This window comes from Oncorhynchus mykiss, chromosome 18 (genome assembly GCF_013265735.2).
Source record: "Oncorhynchus mykiss isolate Arlee chromosome 18, USDA_OmykA_1.1, whole genome shotgun sequence".
NCBI classification, from domain to species: Eukaryota; Metazoa; Chordata; class Actinopteri; order Salmoniformes; family Salmonidae; genus Oncorhynchus; species Oncorhynchus mykiss.
In genome coordinates this window covers 4,932,006-4,955,635 of record NC_048582.1, presented here as the reverse complement: position 1 = coordinate 4,955,635, position 23,630 = coordinate 4,932,006, and the positions used below count along the sequence as shown (strand labels likewise).

The window sequence follows — 23,630 nt, the reverse complement described above, 5'->3', positions numbered from 1 at the left end:
ATAGGCTCTCAATTTAGCATATTTAACAGGCTGCTGATGGGCCATCAACTGCGTCCCATTGTATTTACACTGGTTGGGTGGGTTAGGCCCACAGAACAATGACACTTGCCCCAATAGCCAATCAGCAAGCAGTTGTATGGACTTCACAAAGCTGTGGAAATATGTCCAGACAGTCAGAATTGTTATTTATTCAAACTGATATATAGATATCAGTTAGACAAATTACAGTTCAACTCATATTGATTAACTAGATTTTCCATATCAGTGGCCATTACTAAAACAATGTAGTCTGATGGTTGACTGGATGGCACTGCTTCCCTCTGCAGTTTCTGTGGGAATGAGCTGGTAGACACAACATATATCAGATGGTGTGATGATCCGTTTTTAATACTAAACAATTATTTAACGATACACAATCTTAGAAATGACTTCATATATTTATTAAATTGTCATTGATGAGAAAAGTGTTTTAGATGAATGCATTGAACTGAATCGATCTACCAATAAATAAAGTTTGTACATTTTTGCTGGTCAAACTCTTCTTCTCTTTTGTATAATTACATAGGGCCATGTCTCTCACCTGAAATGTGCTGCTGCATTCATCCCAGTCATCAACAACAGAGCATTGGGGTAGGTCCATGTCTCTCACCTGAAATGTGCTGCTGCATTCATCCCAGTCATCAACAACAGAGCATTGGGGTAGGTCCATGTCTCTCACCTGAAATGTGCTGCTGCATTCATCCCAGTCATCAACAACAGAGCATTGGGGTAGGTCCATGTCTCTCACCTGAAATGTGCTGCTGCATTCATCCCAGTCATCAACAACAGAGCATTGGGGTAGGTCCATGTCTCTCACCTGAAATGTGCTGCTGCATTCATCCCAGTCATCAACAACAGAGCATTGGGGTAGGTCCATGTCTCTCACCGGAAATGTGCTGCTGCATTCATCCCAGTCATCAACAACAGAGCATTGGGGTAGGTCCATGTCTGACAATGTGTGCGCAATTACAATGACAATTTAACATGTTCAATTAAAAAAATGATACATAACAAACATACTGTTGACACACAGGCTATGGTGTAATGGAATGTTTTGCCATGTGTGGCTGGTTTTGTGGATTTTGACACTTATGTCATAACCAGTCATAAAATAATGCAATATGTCTAAACAGGTCATGACAGTGTTATGACAAGTTATATTAGCTGTTATTGACAGTGTTATAACACGTTCTATCAGCTGTTGACATTATGACATGGTTATGACTGTTATAACACGTTCTATCAGCTGTTGACATGACATGGTTATGACTGTGTTATAACACGTTCTATCAGCTGTTGACATTATGACATGGTTATGACTGTGTTATAACACGTTCTATCAGCTGTTGACATTATAACATGGTTATGACTGTCATAAAGTGTTATGACGCTGGGTGTAAAGTAGTGTTAGCGATTATTATAATTCTATAGTTAAAATATAATAATGACAACAAATTAAAATGCCAGGGAGCAGTTATTGTGACAGAGTAGGAACCAGTGTTTTCTCTTAGCTACTTCATGTAGCTAACATTCTTGCTTCATATATTCCTTCTTTGGTTTTGAAGATACTGTTTCCCAAACAACATGCTGATTCAGGTCTACAGCATCACTGGTATTATCAGGCTGCATAGCTAATTACGTTTGCTCTGACTCAGTACATTTATTAGATTGCTAGCTAGCGATTAGCATTAGCGGCTAACAGTATTTAGGCCCAGCTAGCAGTGTAATTTTAGAACGCTAGTGGTTTATATTAAGAAGTAAAGAGAAAACAGCATCGTTGTCATCAACATTGTTGCATGTGCTGCATTGACCCTGCAGACGGAACATAAGTGTCTCATGGTCGAGGAACAACAAATGCCTCCTCGGGTGACAGTGGGCGGGGCTAGGTCTGCGTGGAAAGCGGCATGAAGAGAGAGAGATGGCTCAAGAAGCGAAGTATGATTTTTTTTAAATGGATGTTACACCGGACGTATCCCATGTAACAAATCAAACATTAACATACTGTTATAGGAAAAGTAAAAACTCAAACGGGTCCGTGCAACAATACCAGTACGTCGTAAAATACGGTATACCGTTCAGCCCTACTTACAAAAATGTATAATCTTTATCCCACTGGAAGGGTGGGTTCAAAGAGGTGAAAGGCACTACAACTAAGAACTGGGGTGTATTCATTACGCCTTGCAACGGTAACCGTTTACCATTTAAAAAGCAAACAGAGCAAATGGAGCGAAATTGGGAGGGACCTACCTGAATTTGTCCAATAGAAACTCTCTTTGTCCTTGCAAAACTTTTTCAATTTGTAGTAAAGGGTTTATGATCCAAGACGTTTTCCAACAGACACAATGTTTTCCAACAGAATCGGCTTAATGAATCCACCCACGGGGAGGTTTTAAACAAAAACCATTCATACATCTGAAAACCTAAGGTTCATCATGTTACATTATAGGTATGTGGTCAGGTGTTACATTGACAATTACAGGCTCTATTATTCACTCATCTGTTTCTCTCAATAGTTACTATTGGGGAATGGAACCTTGTGTTACCTTCCTCACACCACTACAGTATTCATTTCAACAGACCTTTTCCATGGTCCATTGTTACAGCTCAGTAAATGCCCAAGACTATATTGAGGGTCAAACTGTTGAAATGTCCAGTTCATTATGTAAATAGTCTTGTAGAACTCTGGTGTGGGGAAAGGGAAATGCATTTAACCAAAATGTGTCTTCCACATTTAACCCAAACCCTCTGAATCAGAGGTGTGTGTGTGTGTGTGGGGGGGGGGGGGGTCTTGTAGCTAAAAAAATATATATATTTTTGTTTTGGTTGTATTGATGGAATGTTTGTCCTCAGGGCACCATAGCAACTGAGACACTGGGTTCCTGAGTAAAAACAAGTAAAAACAGTAAAACTGTAGAGAAACTCTCCCAAACAGACACAGAGTCAGACCAGGCTGAGAGGGAAGCAGTAACACCCTCAACTGGCAGACTATAGCTGTGTTCGAATACCCATACTAACATACTACATACTACAAACTAGAGTTAATTTTAGTATACTGTAAACGAACGGTATCGTTTCAGTTGAGCATACGAGAGCTTTACCTGTCTTCCAGATGCTGTTGCTATGCAACCTCTTGCTAGCTTTTTAGCATATCAAATGACTAGCTAAACATTTTAAGATTTCGGGTGTGTGTTCGTAAATTCAATCTGGAGTGCCAGAGTGCACTTGGGCTTTCGTAAATTCAGAGCGCTGTCAGATTTTCAGTTCGAATCGCCCTCGGAGCGTTCAGAGCCACACTGGACGCTGTGGCCGAGGAGGAGGGTTGATCCGAGCGTTCAACGGCAGTCAAGCACCCAAGCTAACTGGCTAACGTTTGCTAGCTACTTCCAGACACAAATGAGAGAACACCTCACTGACCATTTTACTTGCCATAGCAGAACTGGTTAGACTGTTTTCATGTAATCCAGAGCGTTGGTGACCGCTAGCAATAATTTATTAGGCTTTCTTTTGCCGACGTTTACTGACGCCGGCTATATTCAACGGGTGTTGAGCGTTCGTAAATTCATCAGTCATTCTGCACAAGAGTGTTCTGAAATCAGAGTAGATAGCCAGAATTAACAATGTCTATTGAAACGCACAATGACTACAGTATAGAGTGATGTGAATAATCAAGTCAATAAAATGTTGGTTAGTTAGATACCAGATAGTTAATATACTGCCTGGCAAGTTCCATGTAACGTTATTAGTATCCAACTAACGTTAGCTAACATACCAGTACATACTGCTGCTGTAATGCTATGCAGTTCCTAAGGATAGCGTAGCTAACATACCAGTACATACTGCTGTAATGCTATGCAGTTCCTAAGGATAGCGTAGCTAACATACCAGTACATACTGTTGTAATGCTATGCAGTTCCTAAGGATAGCGTAGCTAACATACCAGTACATACTGCTGTAATGCGATGCAGTTCCTAAGGATAGCGTAGCTAACATACCAGTACATACTGCTGTAATGCTATGCAGTTCCTAAGGATAGCGTAGCTAACATACCAGTACATACTGCTGTAATGCTATGCAGTTCCTAAGGATAGCGTAGCTAACATACCAGTACATACTGCTGTAATGCTATGCAGTTCCTAAGGATAGCGTAGCTAACATACCAGTACATACTGCTGTAATGCTATGCAGTTCCTAAGGATAGCGTAGCTAACATACCAGTACATACTGTTGTAATGCTATGCAGTTCCTAAGGATAGCGTAGCTAACATACCAGTACATACTGCTGTAATGCTATGCAGTTCCTAAGGATAGCGTAGCTAACATACCAGTACATACTGCTGTAATGCTATGCAGTTCCTAAGGATAGCGTAGCTAACATACCAGTACATACTGCTGTAATGCTATGCAGTTCCTAAGGATAGCGTAGCTAACATACCAGTACATACTGCTGTAATGCTATGCCGTTCCTAAGGATAGCGTAGCTAACATACCAGTACATACTGCTGTAATGCTATGCAGTTCCTAAGGATAGCGTAGCTAACATACCAGTACATACTGCTGTAATGCTATGCCGTTCCTAAGGATAGCGTAGCTAACATACCAGTACATACTGCTGTAATGCTATGCCGTTCCTAAGGATAGCGTAGCTAACATACCAGTACATACTGCTGTAATGCTATGCCGTTCCTAAGGATAGCGTAGCTAACAAATTGTCAGCCAACTTAACGTGTAACGTAACTTATTTGAAAAGTCATTACTTAATTACATTGCTCAACATTTTCTTAACATTTGTTATAATTAGTTAAAGAAATGAATTTGTATTCTCTCTCATTGGACTTCGGCTGCATATTTTACCCAATTTTCTTGAAATCTGAACACGTTGTGAAGCCATGCCCCTTTTTTGCTGACAATACTGGTGTCAAACCATATAAGTCTCAGTAGCATGAAATAACATCTACCTTCTCATTGAAACAGTTCCTCATGAAACAGGTCTACTGCAACTTTTCATGCACAGTGGGAAGTTGGAACAAGAAGTTATTGTCTTGACAGTTCTGGAACTTTCTTTGAGTCTAAAAATATATTATATTTTTTTATTGTACAATTATCTAATTTCAACAGATCAGGCAGCTAAACATTGAAGGTAAAATATTAATTCAATCACAGACACATGCACACTTTAAATTACACAATGCAAGTGCACTTAAATTGACATAAATTAATAAACGACTCAAAAACCATTTAGTACAAGGTTGCAGTATGTTTTAGGCAGCACTATGTACTATTTTCCTGAATAACCTTGTCTTCACTGTATTATTTAGCGATTAACCAACATTTCCAATTTTTGGGGGGTTATTAAAACAACTAATTGACTGACGTCGTTTCAAATGCTTGAATTCGATTTAGTCCCTTTTTGTTTTCTCTGAGCCCAACGGCCATTTCTCTAGAGATAAATCAAATCTTTAACGAGTGAAATCAAGTCAGGAACTACAATATGTGGTACGTGTGATCTCTAGATGGATACTTTTACGTCTGCTACGTTACGTTAGAGGACTTTAAGGAATCTTTTTTTTTTATCAAGTAATCAAATAGGAACTAAGTATTGTGGTAGATATTTTAAATACTATAAAATGAGAGAAACTTATTACACAAGTCAGAGTTATACTTAAACTAAATCTTTATTCATTTATGAATAATCAAACACAAATGGACAGAGTGAGTTCTCACTGAGTGGAGTGAGCCACTGGGTTATCTACTATCTCAGGATAGGTCAGGATAGGTGCAACCTCCGAGATGATGTACAATGGTTCCAGACACTAACCCCACACATCCTGTGCCAGACCTTAGGCCCCAAATACAAGGAACTTGTTGTTTTGTTCAGTACTAAGAACTTAAAAGGACACTTGATGTTACTTAGTTTCCACCTTGTTAGGAGGGTGTGACTGACGCACAGACACTTGTTACTTAATTTCCACCTTGCTAGGAGGGTGTGACTGACGCACAGACACTTGTTGTTACTTAGTTTCCACCTTGCTAGGAGGGTGTGACTGACGCACAGACACTTGTTACTTAGTTTCCACCTTGCTAGGAGGGTGTGACTGACGCACAGACACTTATGGTCACTTAGTTTCCACCTTGCTAGGAGGGTGTGACTGACACACAGACACTTGTTACTTAATTTCCACCTTGCTAGGAGGGTGTGACTGACGCACAGACACTTGTTACTTAGTTCCACCTTGCTAGGAGGGTGTGACTGACGCACAGACACTTGTTGTTACTTAGTTCCACCTTGCTAGGAGGGTGTGACTGACACACAGACACTTGTTGTTACTTAGTTTCCACCTTGCTAGGAGGGTGTGACTGACGCACAGACACTTGTTACTTAGTTTCCACCTTGCTAGGAGGGTGTGACTGACGGACAGACACTTGTTGTTACTTAGTTTCCACCTTGCTAGGAGGGTGTGACTGATGCACAGACATTGTGGAGACAAGTGATTGGTTCCCATTACTCATCCCTTCACATGGTTTGCAATAGGTAAAGACACATTCACATATGGAAACAATGTTTCCTTCTGACCTCATTTTCCATGTTCTCTTTCTGATATTCTGCATAGCAACAGGGACATGTGATAGACAAGCCTGACCTCAGGTGACTGGGGCCCAGATGAGGGAGGAAGAGCAGTTGCCAACACCAGACTCCCAAAGGAGACATTCTAATAACAAGAGTTAACAGTTTAAGCATATTCTGCAGATAAGTCATCTTCATTTGTCTACGTTACTTCGCCAATTCTGATTTCACCACAGTACACTGAATAAAAATATAAATGCAACATGCAACAATTTTACTGAGTTACAGTTCGTATAAGGAAATAAATTCATTAGGGCCAAATCAAATGAATGTCACATGACTCGGCAGGGGTGCAGACATGGGTGGGCCTGGGAGGGAACAACCACTGAGGAGCCAGGCCCAGCAAAATCAGAATGAGTTGTTCCCACAAAAAGGGCTTTAGTACAGACAGAAGTATTCCTCACTTTCATCAGCTGTCCGGGTGGATGGTCTCAGACGATCCCGTTGGTTGAAGAAGCCGGATGTGGAGGCCCTGTATTGGGCCAGTTGAACACACTGCCAAATTTGGCTGCTTATGGTAGAGAACGCTCAAAACCTGTAGACATTTGTAGCATTGGGTTGTGTGACAAAATGTCACATTTTAGAGCGGCCTTTTGTTGTCCCCAGCACAAAGTACACCTGGTTAATGATCATGCTGTTTAATCAGCGTCTTGATATGCCACACCTGTCAGGGAAATTGATTATCTTGGCAAAGGAGAAATGCTCACTAACAGGGCTGTAAGCACATTTTTTGTACAACATTTGAGAGAAATAAACTTTTTGTGCATATGGAACATTTCTGGGATCTTTTATTTCAGCTCATGAAACATGGGACCAACACTTTAGATTTATTTTACCTTTATTTAACTAGGCAAGTCAGTTAAGAACAAATTCTAATTTTCAATGACGGCCTAGGAACAGTGGGTTAACTGCCTTGTTCAGGGGCATAACGAAATATTTTTTTTACCTTGTCAGCTCGGGGATTCGATCTGGCAACATTTCGGTTACTAGTCCAACGCTCTAACCACTAGGCTACCTTTCGCCCCCATATGTTGCGTTTAGATTTTTATTCAGTTTAATATACACTACTGTCTATTTTATTATTTCATAGTAATTTACTACTTTTCTATTAATGTCTACCGAATGTGGACCTGACATACACAATGGAATATTTTCAATGTTTTGGCAATTTAATGTTCACTATTTTGGAATTTCCATTAAAAAGCTCTACAATTATTGTTGTCAGTCATTATTTATTTAATTTAATGTTTAATTTGTATTTTTTTTAAACCATACCGACCTTCGAGGTAGGCAACACTGAACCATGCGTGAAAGCTCCAGCTGTTCAGGACAACTATATGATCACGCTCTCCGTAGACTTTAAATAGTAAGACCTTAACCTGTTTTAACATTCACGAGGCCACTGGGCCAGACGGATTACTATGACCGTACTCAGAACATGTGCTGACCAGCTGGCAAGTGTCTTCAGTGACATTTTCAACCTCTTCCTGACCCAGTCTGTGTACTTACATGTTTCAAGCAAACCACCATAGTCCCTGTGCCCATGAACACCAAGATAACCTGTCTAAATGACTATCGCCCCGTAGCACTCACATCTGTAGGCATAAAATGCTTTCAAACGCTGGTCATGGCTCACACCATCATCCCAGAAACCCTGAACCCCTCCAACTTGTCTACTGCCCCAACAGGGGAATCTCTATTGCACTCAACACTGCCCTTTCGCATCTGGATAAAAGGAACACCTACGTAAGAATGATGTTCATAAGGAGCTTATCGAGGACCAAAGGAAACGGAGGGCTGAACATTTTACAGGGACATAGTGGAGCGGGTCGAGAGCATCAAATTCCTCCATGTCCACGTCACTAAGGACCTATCATCGGCCAAACACACCAACAGTCGTGAAGAGGGCACGACAACGACTTTTCCCCATGAGGAGGCTGAACATTTTTGGCATGGGCCCTCAGATCGCTCAAATTTTAGTGCGTAGGGCCCAGTACATCACTGGTGCCGATGTCCCTGCCATCCAGGAACTCGACACCAGGCGGTTTCAGAGGAAGGCACAAAAAAAAGGGTCAAACAAGGGCCTTCTGAGTGGCGCAGAGGTCTACGGCACTGTAGTGTTGCAGCGTCACTACAGCCTGGGGTTCGATCGAGCTGTGACAGGGAGTCCCGTAGTGCGGCGCACAATTGGCCCAGCGTCGTCCGGGTTACGGGAGGGTTTGGCCGGGTGGGCTTTACTTGCCTCATCGAGCTCTAGCGACTAGTGGCAGGCCGGGCGCCTGCAGGCTGACTTCGGTCGTCAGTTGAACTGTGTTTCTCAGACACATTGGTGCAGCTGGCTTCCGGGTTAAGTGAGAGGATGTTAAGAAGCGCGGCTTGGCGGATCATGTTTCGGAGGACACATGACTCGACCTTTGCCTCTCCAGAGCCCGCTGGGGAGACAAGATCGTAATCACGAAATTGGGGAGAAAAGTGGGGGGTGACAATTAGCCCTCCACCCCAAAAAAGGGACCAATTCCCGAGATCTGTAAGACCTTGGGTTTAATAATAATTAGTCAAAGACTCAGTTTATGCAACAAGATAGTACAGTTTATTCAGAGAACGTTCTGAAGTCCATTATACAAAGACATCCATTGTATCGCACATACTTCCACACAAACAGTAGGTACAGTGCCTTGCGAAAGTATTTGGCCCCCTTGAACTTTGCGACCTTTTGACACATTTCAGGCTTCAAACATAAAGATATAAAACTGTATTTTTTGTGAAGAATCAACAACAAGTGGGACACAATCATGAAGTGGAACGACATTTATTGGATATTTCAAACTTTTTTAACAAATCAAAAACTGAAAAATTGGGTGTGCAAAATTATTCAGCCCCTTTACTTTCAGTGCAGCAAACTCTCTCCAGAAGTTCAGTGAGGATCTCTGAATGATCCAATGTTGACCTAAATGACTAATGATGATAAATACAATCCAACTGTGTGTAATCAAGTCTCCGTATAAATGCACCTGCACTGTGATAGTCTCAGAGGTCCGTTAAAAGCGCAGAGAGCATCATGAAGAACAAGGAACACACCAGGCAGGTCCGAGATACTGTTGTGAAGAAGTTTAAAGCCGGATTTGGATACAAAAATATTTCCCAAGCTTTAAACATCCCAAGGAGCACTGTGCAAGCGATAATATTGAAATGGAAGGAGTATCAGACCACTGCAAATCTACCAAGACCTGGCCATCCCTCTAAACTTTCAGCTCATACAAGGAGAAGACTGATCAGAGATGCAGCCAAGAGGCCCATGATCACTCTGGATGAACTGCAGAGATCTACAGCTGAGGTGGGAGACTCTGTCCATAGGACAACAATCAGTTGTATATTGCACAAATCTGACCTTTATGGAAGAGTTGCAAGAAGAAAGCCATTTCTTAAAGATATCCATAAAAAGTGTCGTTTAAAGTTTGCCACAAGCCACCTGGGAGACACACCAAACATGTGGAAGAAGGTGCTCTAGTCAGATGAAACCAAAATTGAACTTTTTGGCAACAATGCAAAACGTTATGTTTGGCGTAAAAGCAACACAGCTGAACACACCATCCCCACTGTCAAACATGGTGGTGGCAGCATCATGGTTTGGGCCTGCTTTTCTTCAGCAGGGACAGGGAAGATGGTTAAAATTGATGGGAAGATGGATGGAGCCAAATACAGGACCATTCTGGAAGAAAACCTGATGGAGTCTGCAAAAGACCTGAGACTGGGACGGAGATTTGTCTTCCAACAAGACAATGATCCAAAACATAAAGCAAAATCTACAATGGAATGGTTCAATAATAAACATATCCAGGTGTTAGAATGGCCAAGTCAAAGTCCAGACCTGAATCCAATCGAGAATCTGTGGAAAGAACTGAAAACTGCTGTTCACAAATGCTCTCCATCCAACCTCACTGAGCTCAAGCTGTTTTGCAAGGAGGAATGGGAAAAAGAGAGAGACATACCCCAAGCGACTTACAGCTGTAATCGCAGCAAAAGGTGGCGCTATAAAGTATTAACTTAAGGGGGCTGAATAATTTTGCACACCCAATTTTTCAGTTTTTGATTTGTTAAAAAAGTTTGAAATATCCAATAAATGTCGTTCCACTTCATGATTGTGTCCCACTTGTTGTTGATTCTTCACAAAAAAATACAGTTTTATATCTTTATGTTTGAAGCCTGAAATGTGGCAAAAGGTCGCAAAGTTCAAGGGGGCCGAATACTTTCGCAAGGCACTGTATCCTACTCACATACTTCCACAGAAACAGTAGGTATCCTACTCACATACTTCCACACAAACAGTAGGTATCCTACTCACATACTTCCACACAAACAGTAGGTATCCTACTCACATACTTCCACAGAAACAGTAGGTATCCTACTCACATACTTCCACAGAAACAGTAGGTATCCTACTCACATACTTCCACAGAAACAGTAGGTATCCTACGCACATACTTCCACACAAACAGTAGGTATCCTACGCACATACTTCCACACAAACAGTAGGTATCCTACGCACATACTTCCACACAAACAGTAGGTATCCTTGTGGCTAGAAACTTCAGCGAGAATTTGAAACCTTTTTTTTTTGCCTGGAGGGAAAGAGGCATGCAGTGTGCGATGCGTGTTCGGCCTTGCGTCCACAGAGACAGGGAGACATCAGGCCATTCATTGGGAGAAAGACGGAGAGGAGGTAGACTGAGGAAGGCTAGAAGATGGCGGAGGGGATGTGTTGTTTGATGGCGTGTCGAGTGGAGACGAGAGAGAAGGAATAAAAGGGGAAAATAGAGAAGTGGTTGTGGAGTAAATCCAAGCCTACTTCTGACTGTTTTTTGGATCCATTTAGATACCTGGGAGATCCGTTTGAAGTCTCCATGGTGATGTGTAGGATCCATCTAGATACCTGGGAGATCCATTTGAAGTCTCCATGGTGATGTGTAGGATCCATCTAGATACCTGGGAGATCCGTTTGAAGTCTCCATGGTGATGTGTAGGATCCATTTAGATACCTGGGAGATCCGTTTGAAGTCTCCATGGTGATGTGTAGGATCCATCTAGATACCTGGGAGATCCGTTTGAAGTCTCCATGGTGATGTGTAGAATCCATCTAGATACCAGGGAGATCCATTTGAAGTCTCCATGGTGATGTGTAGGATCCATTTAGATACCTGGGAGATCCGTTTGAAGTCTCCATGAAAATCATAGATGACTTAATAGGTTTAAGGTTTTTAAACCATTACATATGCATTAGTGAGAATACTGGTGGCTGGCATATTGGCTTGTCCCCATGGTGACGTGTAGAGGTGTAGTGACATGTTTTTAGGAGATCGAAATATACATTTTGTTTCATTTCTTAAAATTCAAAATGTATATTTACAGTATAGAAACCCCCCAAAAAACAAAGACTGACCAGCACAAATTAATGTAGAACATTTATTTTTCATTAGTAGACCCATTAAGTTCACTACAGTTATCCAAATACATTAATTATCAATGACTAAAATAACAAATCTACAAAATATAAACTCAACGTAAAGTGTTGGTCCAATGTTTCATGAAGTTGAAATAAAAGATCCCAGAAATTCAACAAGTTCAAATGAGCCTCACAAAGCTGTATTATATCATGCTGAAACATGAGGTGATGGCGGCGGATGAATGGCACAAAAATTGTGTTTGATGTCCGTAGTTTATGCCTAACAATACCGTAACCTCCCTGCCACCATGGGGCACTCTGTTCACAACATTCACATCAGCAAACCGCTCGCCCACACAACACCAGACACATGGTCTGCGGTTGAGGCCAGTTGGAGGTACTGCCAAATTCTCTAAAACAATGTTGGAGGCAGCTTATTGTAGGGAAATTAACATTCAATTATCTGTCAACAGCTCTGGTGGGTATTCCTACAGTCAGCATGCCAATTGCACATTCCCTTAAAACATGAGACATCTGTGGCATTGGGTTGTGTGACAAAACTGCACATTTTAGACTGTCCTTGTATTGTTCCCAGCACAAGGTTCACCTGCGTAATGATCATGTTGTTTAATCAGCTTCTTGATATGCCACATCTGTCAGATGGATGGATTATATTGGCAAAGAAAAAATGCTAACTAACAGGGATGGAAACAATTTTGAGCACAGAATTTGAGAGAAATACCCTTTTTGTGCATAAGGAACATTTCTGGTCTTGAAACATGGGACCAACACTTCACATGTTGCCAGGTCTGCCAGGTCGCAGTTGCAAATGAGAACTTGTTCTCAACTAGCCTACCTGGTTAAATAAAGGTGAAATAAAAACTAAAAACATGTTGCATTTATATATATATATATTTTTTTTTTTCAGTGTCGATGTTTCAAACAAAGTTGATTAATAGCAAAAATAATATACCCAAACTAGTGGTGAAAACTGATCATCACCCCATCTCTATCTGATACATGTTGTGTCTACTAACTCAATCCGACAGAAAACTGCAGAAGGAAGCCGTATCACCCAGTCAACCACCACACTGCATTGTTTTAACAAGTGATCCCTCAGAGGGTTTTCAACGCTAAGGGAAAATCCAGGTAATCTCAACATGTTTACAGTAGAATCTAACAAAACACACCAAAACTGACAAGGTGCACACTGATCAGTAAAGTAAAGAGAGGCTAACATTCTATAACAATCCTTTTCCTCTGTACAGTTCTATCACATTGAGAAACAATAAGATTACAGTGTTCTACGCTTTCTTCATTTGATCCAATTCACTGTTACCACTTCTTCTATCAAATGAGAATTAAGTGATAGAGTGACTTTAATCTTAGCTGGTCTGAGAGAACTTCTCTCCTTTATGTATGCGTTGGTGCGTTTTTAAGTTGCTCAATTGAGAGAAACTTGTCCCACAGTCAGAGCAATGGTAAGGCTTCTCTCCTTTATGTATACGTTGGTGTCTTCTTAAATTGCTCAATTGAGAGAAACTCGCCCCACAGTCAGAGCAGTAGTGAGGCTTCTCTCCTGTGTGAGTTCTCTGGTGAGATTTTAGCTCAGTTGATGTTTTAAAGCCTTTCCCACAGTCAGAGCAGGAGTAAGGCTTCTCTCCTTTATGTATACGTTGGTGTGTTTTTAAGTTACCCTGTTGAGAGAAACTCTTTCCACATTCAGAGCAGGAGTAAGGCTTCACTCCTGTATGCATTTGTTGGTGACATTTTAAGGTATCCAATCTGGAGAAACTCTCCCCACAGTCAGAGCAGGAGTAAGGCTTCTCTCCTGTGTGTCTTCGCTGATGAGATTTTAGCTCAGTTGATGTTTTAAAGCATTTACCACAGTCAAAGCAGGAGTAAGGCTTCTCTCCTGTATGTATTCGGTGGTGACATTTTAAGGTATCCAATCGGGAGAATCTCCCCCCACAGTCAGAGCAGGAGTAAGGCTTCTCTCCTGTGTGTATTTTTAGATGTATCTTTAGCTTTGATAGAATTGGGAAAATCTCCTCACAATGTGGGCAGTGGTGAGACCTCTTAGCTCTGTGACCTTCCTGCTGTTGCTCTCTGGATGTAGAGAATGTCTCAACATGGTCCCCTGTGTGAACAACATCAGAACAACCAGTCAGTTTGTGTGATATTGATCTATTATTTTTTTAATGAAGCCTTTTTTAAATTAACAGTTTTCAAAGTGTTGAACAGAAACTCAGCCTAAAACCCCAAAGAGCAAGCAATGCAGAAGTGCAGTGGCTAAGGAAAAACTCAGTAGAAAGGCAGGAACATAGGAAGAAACCTAGAGAGGAATCAGGCTCTGAGGGGTGGCCAGTCCTCTTCTGGCTGTACCAGGTGACATATGTATTCATATGTGACTGACCGGCTTGATCTAATGTACCAACATTTTTTGTATTTTTATACATTGGATAGAAGTAGACTCAGAGCTAGAAAATTGTATATCATACACTACAGTTGAGGAACAATAGGAGAGTAATTCTGTTTTAAAAGTTGACAAACTTGTAACCTCACTTTTGAGAAAATGGCCTTTGAATGTTTTGGTACACCTACTGCAGACCTCTTTGTCTACACCCATTCAGTATCGTTCACACCCTGTGCTGTTGGCAACAATTCACGCTTTTTTGTCAACTTTTACAGACAAGGCCATATTCAATGGCTGTTGAGCGTTCGTAAATTCATCATTTATTCTGTGCTCTTGCACACTCAGACGAGAGTGCTCTGAAATCTGAGTAGATAGCCAGAGCGAATGTACCAGCTACGTCTATCAATAGTTGTTGCAGTGACATAAACATTCTACTGAAATGGTTACTTGCAAAGTGGAGTCTTTTGTTAAGACATGTAGCTAGCTAGCTAAACAATGAACCACAGTCACAACTCTTGCCGTTAGTAACCTGCATGAATCTGCTGGTAGCTAACAAACCAGGTTCAATATTAGCCAGCTAACATTAGGCTATAACTAGCAACGCAAATTTCTCTGAGATATGAATAATATCACTACACTGATCATAACGTTAGCTAGCTGACCTAACAGCAGTAGTCAAGCACCCAAGCTAACGTTAGCCAGCTAGCTAACAGTGCACTAACACTTTAACTTGAAATTAAAACGACTTTGACAAAATTAGAAACGTGTAATATTTGAAAATGTAGCTAGCTAGACTATCTTACCCGTCCGTATACATGGATGGACGCTTCTCCCTCTCTCACTGATGTCATCGTTACCCTTAGTTTGAAGATGTAATCCAGAGACAGGTGTTTTCCTTACATATCATACTCTAATTCCACTGATTTCAAAACTCGGTCCTCCAGAAAGTGGGGAGTTACACTACGATATATATATATTATTTAAAGCCGCATTAGACAGGATTACCTAAACCTACTGACCAGCTCAAATAGAGAGAAGCGCTATATGGCAGACCAATCTGAACTAATCTCTAGGCATGTCCAGCCCACTCATTATCTCAGCCAATGATGGCTAGCTGGAAGGTTGCTGGCTTTTTCTGTGGCTAAACCAACTAGGCTCAGAATTGTTTTACTCTATTTGTATTTACAGATGACGTACAAGTTTGTTATTAAGGCACATGAAAGTTCACATGTTCCAGAAGACATTTCTGACAAAAAACACATTTTGATTTTAAAACAAAGTTTGCGTTCAAATAGCTCTACTGTGAAGTAGTGACGTGTGACATACACCTAGTTTTCTGAAACTAGTCACATATCAGGTGTGGCCAGTCCTCTTCTGTCTGTACCGGGTGACATATGTATTCATATCAGTAGGCTGAACAATACAGGGGAATAAAACAATTCTAAAAGTGGGTAAGTCAGGGTTGGGGTCAATTGGGGTCATTTAAATTCCAGTAAATTCACAAATCAAATTCCAATTCCAAATTTTCCTAATTTAAAAGCATTGCAGAGAATTGGAATTTCAGTCTATTTTCTGAAGTATCTGGTATTGACCCCAACCCTGGTAACAGTGGAAGTCAAGAAGGGGCAAAAGGAGTGAAAATTATGAGCCATATAATCCTCCACTCACTATCACAAGGGTTAGTAACTACACAGACTAATTTCATATCATCCTCCACTCACTATCACAAGGGTTAGTAACTGCACAGACTAATTTCAAATCATCCACTCACTATCACAAGGGTTAGTAACTACACAGACTCATTTCATATCATCCTCCACTCACTATCACAAGGGTTAGTAACTACACAGACTCATTTCATATCATCCTCCACTCACTATCACAAGGGTTAGTAACTACACAGACTCATTTCATATCATCCTCCACTCACTATCACAAGGGTTAGTAACTACAGACTAATTTCATATCATCCTCCACTCACTATCACAAGGGTTAGTAACTACACAGACTAATTTCATATCATCCTCCACTCACTACCACAAGGGTTAGTAACTACACAGACTAATTTCATATCATCCTCCACTCACTATCACAAGGGTTAGTAACTACACAGACTCATTTCATATCATCCTCCACTCACTATCACAAGGGTTAGTAACTACACAGACTCATTTCATAGAACTTTTTTAAAAATTGGCATTTTGACTATTTCCCCTCTTTAGTCTACTCTCTAAGAACTCAAGATCGCTTAAGATGTGTGATGTCCGAATTACAAAATTCAACCAAGCAACAGGCTGGGTCACAATTTATAGAGGAACTTATGAAAATAACGTAGCAGTGCATTCAGAAAGTATTCAGACTCCTTCAATTTTTCCACATTTTGTCACGTTACAGCCTTATTCTAAAATCAATTAAATATTTTTCCCTCAACAATCTACACACAAAACCCCATAATGACAATGCAAAAACAGGTTTTTAGAAAATGTTTGCAAAAGTATTCAAAATAAAAAAACAGAAATACCATATTTACATAAGTATTCAGACACTTTGCTATGAGACTCGAAGTTGAGCTCAGGTGCATCCTGTTTCCATTGAGCATCCTTGAGATGTTTCTACAACTTGATTGGAATCCACCTGTGGTAAATTAAATTGATTGGACATAATTTGGAAAGGCACACACAAGGTCCCACAGTTGACAGTGCATGTCAGAGCAAAAACCAAGCCATGAGGTCAAAGGAATTGTCCGTAGATCTCCAAGACAGGATTGTGTTGAGGTACAGATCTGGGGGAAGTGTACCAAAAAAATTTCTGCAGCATTGAAGGTCCCCAAGAACACACTGGCTTCCAACATTCTTAAATATAATTAGTTTTGAAATGCCAAGACTCTTCCTAGAGCTGGCCGCCCAGCCAAACTTAGCAATCGGGAGAGAAGGGTCTTGGTCAGGGAGGTGACCAAGGAACCTGATAATCACTCTGACAGAGCTCCTGAGTTCTTCTCTGGAGGTGGAAGAACCGTCAAAAGGTACAACAATCAGGGATTTATGGTAGAGTGGCCAGACGGAAGCCACTCCTCAGTAAAAGACACATGACAGCCCGTTTGGAATTTGCAAAAAGGCACCAAAAAGACGAAGATCACAAGAAAGAAGATTCTCTGGTCTGATTAAATAAAGTTTGAACTCTTTGGCCTGAATGCCAAGCATCACATCTGGAGGAAACCAGGCACCGCTCATCACCTGGCCAATACCATCCCTACGGTAAAGCATGGTGGTGACAGGGACTGGGAGACGAGTCAGGATAAAGGGAAAGATGATTGGAGCAAAGAACATTGAGATACTTGATAAACACCTGCTCCAGAGCGCTCAGGACCTCAGACTGAGGTGAAGTTCCACCTTCCAACAGGACAACAACACTAAGCACACAGCCAAGACAATGCAGGAGTGGCTTTGGGATGTCTCTGAATGTCCTTGAGTGGCCCAGCCAGAGGTCCGGACTTGAACCCAATCGAACATCTCTGGAGAGACCTGAAAATAGCTGTGCAGTGACACTCCCCATCCAACCTGACAGAGAATGGATGGGAGAAACTCCCCAAATACAGGTGTGCCAAGCTTCATACCCAAGAAGAGGCTGTAATCGCTGCCAAAGGGGCTTCAACATTACATTTGCAAACATTTAAAAAACCTGACATTTGACATGTGGTAATGTGTGTGTAGATGGATTTAAATTGTAGTTCTCATCAATTTCAGAATAAGGAAGTAACAGAACAAAATGTGGAAAAAGTCAAGGGGTCTGAAAACTTTCCGGATGCACTGTAGATAGAACCTGCTGTTACCATGACTAACAGATGTACCAATCTCCTCCTCCTCTTCTTCATCTTTAATGATGACATTCAGCTCCAGTGTTTGACTGCAGTCTTCCAGCTTCACTGATGCCATCTCTGGATCCTGCAGTGCAAACTGGGCTCCTCTGTCACAATCAGGACCCAGTGACTGTAGGTTTGGACTCAGTGTGGAAGGAGAGAAGCAGGCTGGGTTTGTCCTCACTGTTGATGTTAACGGCCTCTTAATCTGAGTCGGCCTGTAGTTATGTAGACAAAAGGACACAAAAGTTAGTGTTGACAGTTCTGGCACTTTATTCTGTAAAAATATATTCTCTTTTTTTCTTGTTCAATTATCTCATTTCAGTAGATCAGGTAGCTAGCTAATCCTTGACAAAACATTAATTCACATTAGACACGAAGTACACATTTTAAATTGCACAACATAAGTGCACTTAATCTACATTAGATTTCTTAAATTCACAAAAATGCATAAAACAATTTAGGACAAGGTTGCAGTATGATTTAGGCAGCACGATGTACTATTTTTATGAATAACCTTGTCTTCCCTGTATTACTTCACTCACAAAAACCTATTTTATTTCCCGTTCACACCATAGTAAGAATTATCCGTGTCTGAATATTAGAACTGATAACCATTACATTCAGCTTCAGAACTGTAGAGCAACTGAAATGTTCTCTCTCTGATGAGGCACTACCTGCACTGAAGTCCGTTGATGCAGACCTCCTATGGTATCATGGAGGTCCACAAACAAACCTTTAAGGTCCATGTCTGTCTAATTCTGTACTAAGAAAATAAAACAAGAAATCCCTATTAACTCCTACCACACCCTCCCCTTCCCCCAAAAAACCCTCCCACACCCCCCAATAAACTATATCAATAGATCCCTTTCTGCGTTTGCAAACATTGGGGTTTATATCATGCTGAGACAATCCACCCCGAGGTTATCCAGCTTATCAAAAACCATACCGACAGTAACATCTGTTACCCCCAACAACTCTGCTGCAGTTTACAAGATAACTTTCAACCTGGTATTTCTGCTTTGCACAATCCAAGTTGTTGATAACCTTACAAATGAAAACTATGAAGTACAAATGATTCACTATTAAAGTATCCTTTGTCACAGTGCATTCATGGGCACAAGATTTCTGAACAGGCCTCGAAACCATGTCAGGACTAGTAGAAAGACCAGTTCTAACAGTAGGTCCTCTTACTACGGGACCAGCCATGGAAGCTCCATCAGTCTGACAGTAGGTCCTCTTACTACAGGACCAGCCATGGAAGCTCCATCAGTCTGACAGCAGGTCCTCTTACTACAGGACCAGCCATGGAAGCTCCATCAGTCTGACAGTAGGTCCTCTTACTACGGGACCAACCATGGAAGCTCCATCAGTCTGACAGTAGGTCCTCTTACTACAGGACCAACCATGGAAGCTCCATCAGTCTGACAGTAGGTCCTCTTACTACAGGACCAACCATGGAAGCTCCATCAGTCTGACAGTAGGTCCTCTTACTACAGGACCAACCATGGAAGCTCCATCAGTCTGACAGTAGGTCCTCTTACTACAGGACCAGCCATGGAAGCTCCATCAGTCTGACAGTAGGTCCTCTTACTACAGGACCAACCATGGAAGCTCCATCAGTCTGACAGTAGGTCCTCTTACTACAGGACCAGCCATGGAAGCTCCATCAGTCTGACAGTAGGTCCTCTTACTACAGGACCAACCATGGAAGCTCCATCAGTCTGCACTGTAGTTCCACCAGTCTGTCTTACAGCCTCTGCATATGATACATCAAGACAGATTCTATTACTCTGAGCATCTCTCTGCACCTGGCATCCACCAAATGCTGCTCTTTGTCCTCCACACAATTGCAACACTTAACTGTCACATTGCTCCAACATTCACTGTAATCATGTTCCCCACCACACTTGGCACATCTTTCCACTCAACAGCTACATGTCCCATTCTTTGGCATTTAAAAACACTGTGATGATTCACTGTTGCTGATCCAGTTTCAACTGTTCTGCCTGCTGTCATGGAACCCTGACCTGTTCACCGGACGTGCTACCTGTCCCAGATCTGCTGTTTCCAACTCTCTAGAGACAGCAGGAGCGGTAGAGATACTCTCAATGATTGGCTATTAAAAGCCAAACGACATTTACTCCTGAGGTGCTGACCTGTTGCACCCTCGACAACCACTGTGATTATTATTATTTGACCCTGCTGGTCATCTATGAACATTGGAACATCTTGGCCATGTTCTGTTATAATCTCCACCCGGCACAGCCAGAAGAGGACTGGCCACCCCTCATAGCCTGGTTCCTCTCTACCTGGTACAGCCAGAAGAGGACTGGCCACCCCTCATAGCCTGGTTCCTCTCTAGGTTTCTTCCTAGGTTCTGGCCTTTCTTGGGAGTTTTTCCTAGCCACTGTGCTTCTACACCTGCATTGCTTGCTGTTTGGGGTTTTAGGCTGGGTTTCTGTACAGCACTTTGTGACATCAGCTGATGTAAGAAGGGCTTTATAAATACATTTGATTGGTTGATTGATGAGGCTGGGTCAAAATCACTGACATTGAAGCTAAGGAATCCTATTCTGTACTTTTCCAGACAAAACCTAACACCTCAACAGCACTGATAAGCTTTCACTTCTTTAACCCTCTTTCCTACTGATCAACCTTTAGGCTTCAACCACTCTATCTTCCTGAGCTTCGTCCCATTATGATTTTCCATTTGAAAAATCTTCCTTTGCAGAGACCTGACCTAGCACAAGATATTAACAATCTACCATGGACACGGATCCTGCCCAGCTGAACTTCCCGTCTCTTTAAGGCCTTGGTTAATCAGATAGGGTGTAAATGAGGCCCTGTGGTCTCCTCAAACATCATCCCAACTTTCCACTGTGACACATTATTACTCTAGCTCCCTACCTTGGACCTCTGGAGTTTCTATACTACATGCGCCACTGCTTCCAGTATCATTATCTCTGTTCTTCCTATGTCTTTCCACTACAGACCATTCAAATACTAGGCCCTCATCCTCCGGCTCCATATCATCAGAACTGTCCCCCACATTGATCGCATTCCAGCACAGCTGTTGCTTCTCAAACTCTCTCTCCATTTCAATTGTTTCAGGGGTGTCTAACTCATTCCATTGAGGACCGAGTCTCAGCGGGTTTTATTTTTTTCCTTTCAATTAAAACATAGACAATCAGTTGAGGTGAGTTCCTCACTAATTAGTGACCTTAATTCATTAATCAAGTACAAGGGTGGAGCGAAAACCCGCAGACACTTGGTCCTCCATGGATAGAGTTTGATACGTGCTCCGATTCATCCGCATTAATCGACGCCATTCCATGCAGTTGGCCTCTCTCTCCAAATGGTGAAGGATAACTTCAGCTAGCTTCTCTCTATTTTGACACTCCATCACACAGCCTCATGTCGCCATTTCCCCACGAGCAAACTCCTAGGAAGACGACCAAAACCGTTGAAGCCGCCATTTGACGAGCCTCGTCCGAACCATCCAGATCTCGCGAGCTTACATTAACGAAACAGTGCATGTAAACTCGCGAGATCAGGATGGTTCGGACGAGGCTATTTACCAGCTCATAAACATTTTACACAAAACCAAGAACATGTAAAAACGAACTTAAATAAATGGAATCTTTATGAAATGACTAACTAAATTATATACATACACTCAGACAAACCCGAAGTCTACCTATGCGACTTGAAAAATCGTTTTTAATCACCTTCTTCACTCACTCGATTTGACCCCAAAATAACACATACAATTAAAACCTTTACCAAACGTGATAATACATTGACGGATTTGTTACCTAACATAATATACATTCTTTCGACATTAGAAAGTTTAAAACGTGCTATTACATACCTACAATAATACATTTGAAACGGACACAACCACTATCGACATAACACAGTTCTGTCGTTTTCTACCCGGAACTTCCTGTTCCCAACTACGACATTGCAACAGCGTCATCTTCTTCTCTCGTATCCTGACATTTACACAATATAACGTGTCTGCCGCCACCTACTGTACGGTTAATAAACTGTAGAAGAAAATACATGTCCATTGTGGAAACAACGACGTCAAAACAGAATACAAAAATAGATAAATAACAACATCCCACTCGTTCAGTCACAGTCCGATTCAAATCACATCCCTACACAGTCTCATGGGCCTCGTAGCGAGGAACATCTTCAGTCAGTATTCCCTGCAATCAGTGGTGTAAAGTACTTAAGTATATTGTGTTTACTGACACCGGCCGTATTCAAGGGGTGTTGGGCGTTCGTTTTTCATCATTTATTCTGTCCTCTGGCACTCATAGGAACGCGCGCTATGTATGCCCCTGACCATCCCTACATTTAAACTACAAGGAAATCGTGCTGTCTATTTTGCCTAATGTAATGAATTTGAAATGATTTATACTTTTACCTTTGATACTTAAGTATATTTTAGCAATTACATTTACTTTTGATACTTATGTATATGTTAAACTAAATACTTTTAGACCTTTACTCAAGTAGAATTTTACTGGGTGGCTTTCACCTTTTCCTTGACTCAAGTATCTTTACTTTAACTCAAGTATGACAATTGGGTACTTTTTAACCACTGCCTGCAATGCTTCCAATGTTAATTCCTGAACTCCCATAAACCTTTCAGCCGCACATACAATTTATCTCTACAATCGGTATCCTTCAACTGGTAAACGACATTATGAATCTCAACAGGCTGCGGGGCATCCCCTGCCATAGCTTCCTCAGCACCAATCACTCTTTAATCTATTTCCGGCGCCTCCCAGTAGGAGAACTACTGTACGGTTTCTTGATGTGGATGTTCCCTGATATAATAAAAATGGATACATGCCATTGGTCAGTTTCGGTGTTATGAAACTGATGGAGGCTATTTGTTAAATGTTTTGTTTATTTATTTAACTAGGCACAAAGCATACATAACAGGTTAGGATAATTAAAGTGTCAGGTTAGGACAATTAAAGTGGAGGTCAGGAGACTGAGGTTAAGGTTAGGAAAAGGGTGAGGGTTAGGGATTTGTTTACCATGCAGGATTGGATAACTAACGTGGCAGGTTATGATAATTAACGGTGGTTAGGAGACTAAGATTAAGGTTAGGAAAAGGGTTAAGGTTAGGCATAGCTACAATGCTACAGTTCTCAACAACTGTTGTACCCAACGCAAAAGAAACGGTTAAGGACCAATGGGGAGCATCAATTGGTGTAAACTTGATACGATGAAA

The 23,630-nt window shown here is 41.4% G+C and overlaps 2 protein-coding genes across 7 annotated transcripts in view; one reads left to right on the top strand and one right to left on the bottom strand.

Moving 5' to 3' along the window:
* LOC110528894 (oocyte zinc finger protein XlCOF6-like) overlaps window positions 1-23,630 on the top strand; it is a 680,129-nt gene that overhangs the window by 536,556 nt on the left and 119,943 nt on the right. The gene's annotated exons all lie outside the window — the stretch shown is intronic.
* The window catches only part of LOC110495595 (zinc finger protein OZF-like), a 147,679-nt gene that overhangs the window by 87,957 nt on the left and 36,092 nt on the right, over window positions 1-23,630 (bottom strand). The window contains exons 1-3 of one of the 6 annotated variants that reach the window (XM_036951097.1): window positions 22,248-22,370; window positions 21,284-21,818; window positions 18,347-18,591 (exon numbers count right to left, since the gene is read on the bottom strand). The exons of 1 other annotated variant lie outside the window; for it this stretch is intronic. In XM_036951097.1, the coding sequence (XP_036806992.1) occupies window positions 18,347-18,449 (103 nt within the window). In that variant the 5' untranslated portion in view covers window positions 18,450-18,591; window positions 21,284-21,818; window positions 22,248-22,370. Of the gene's footprint in view, window positions 1-12,727; window positions 14,242-18,346; window positions 18,597-21,283; window positions 22,019-22,247; window positions 22,382-23,630 lie in introns of those variants that run through there. 4 more of the 6 variants (XR_005037303.1, XM_036951095.1, XM_036951096.1 and 1 more) reach the window with 4 other exon arrangements.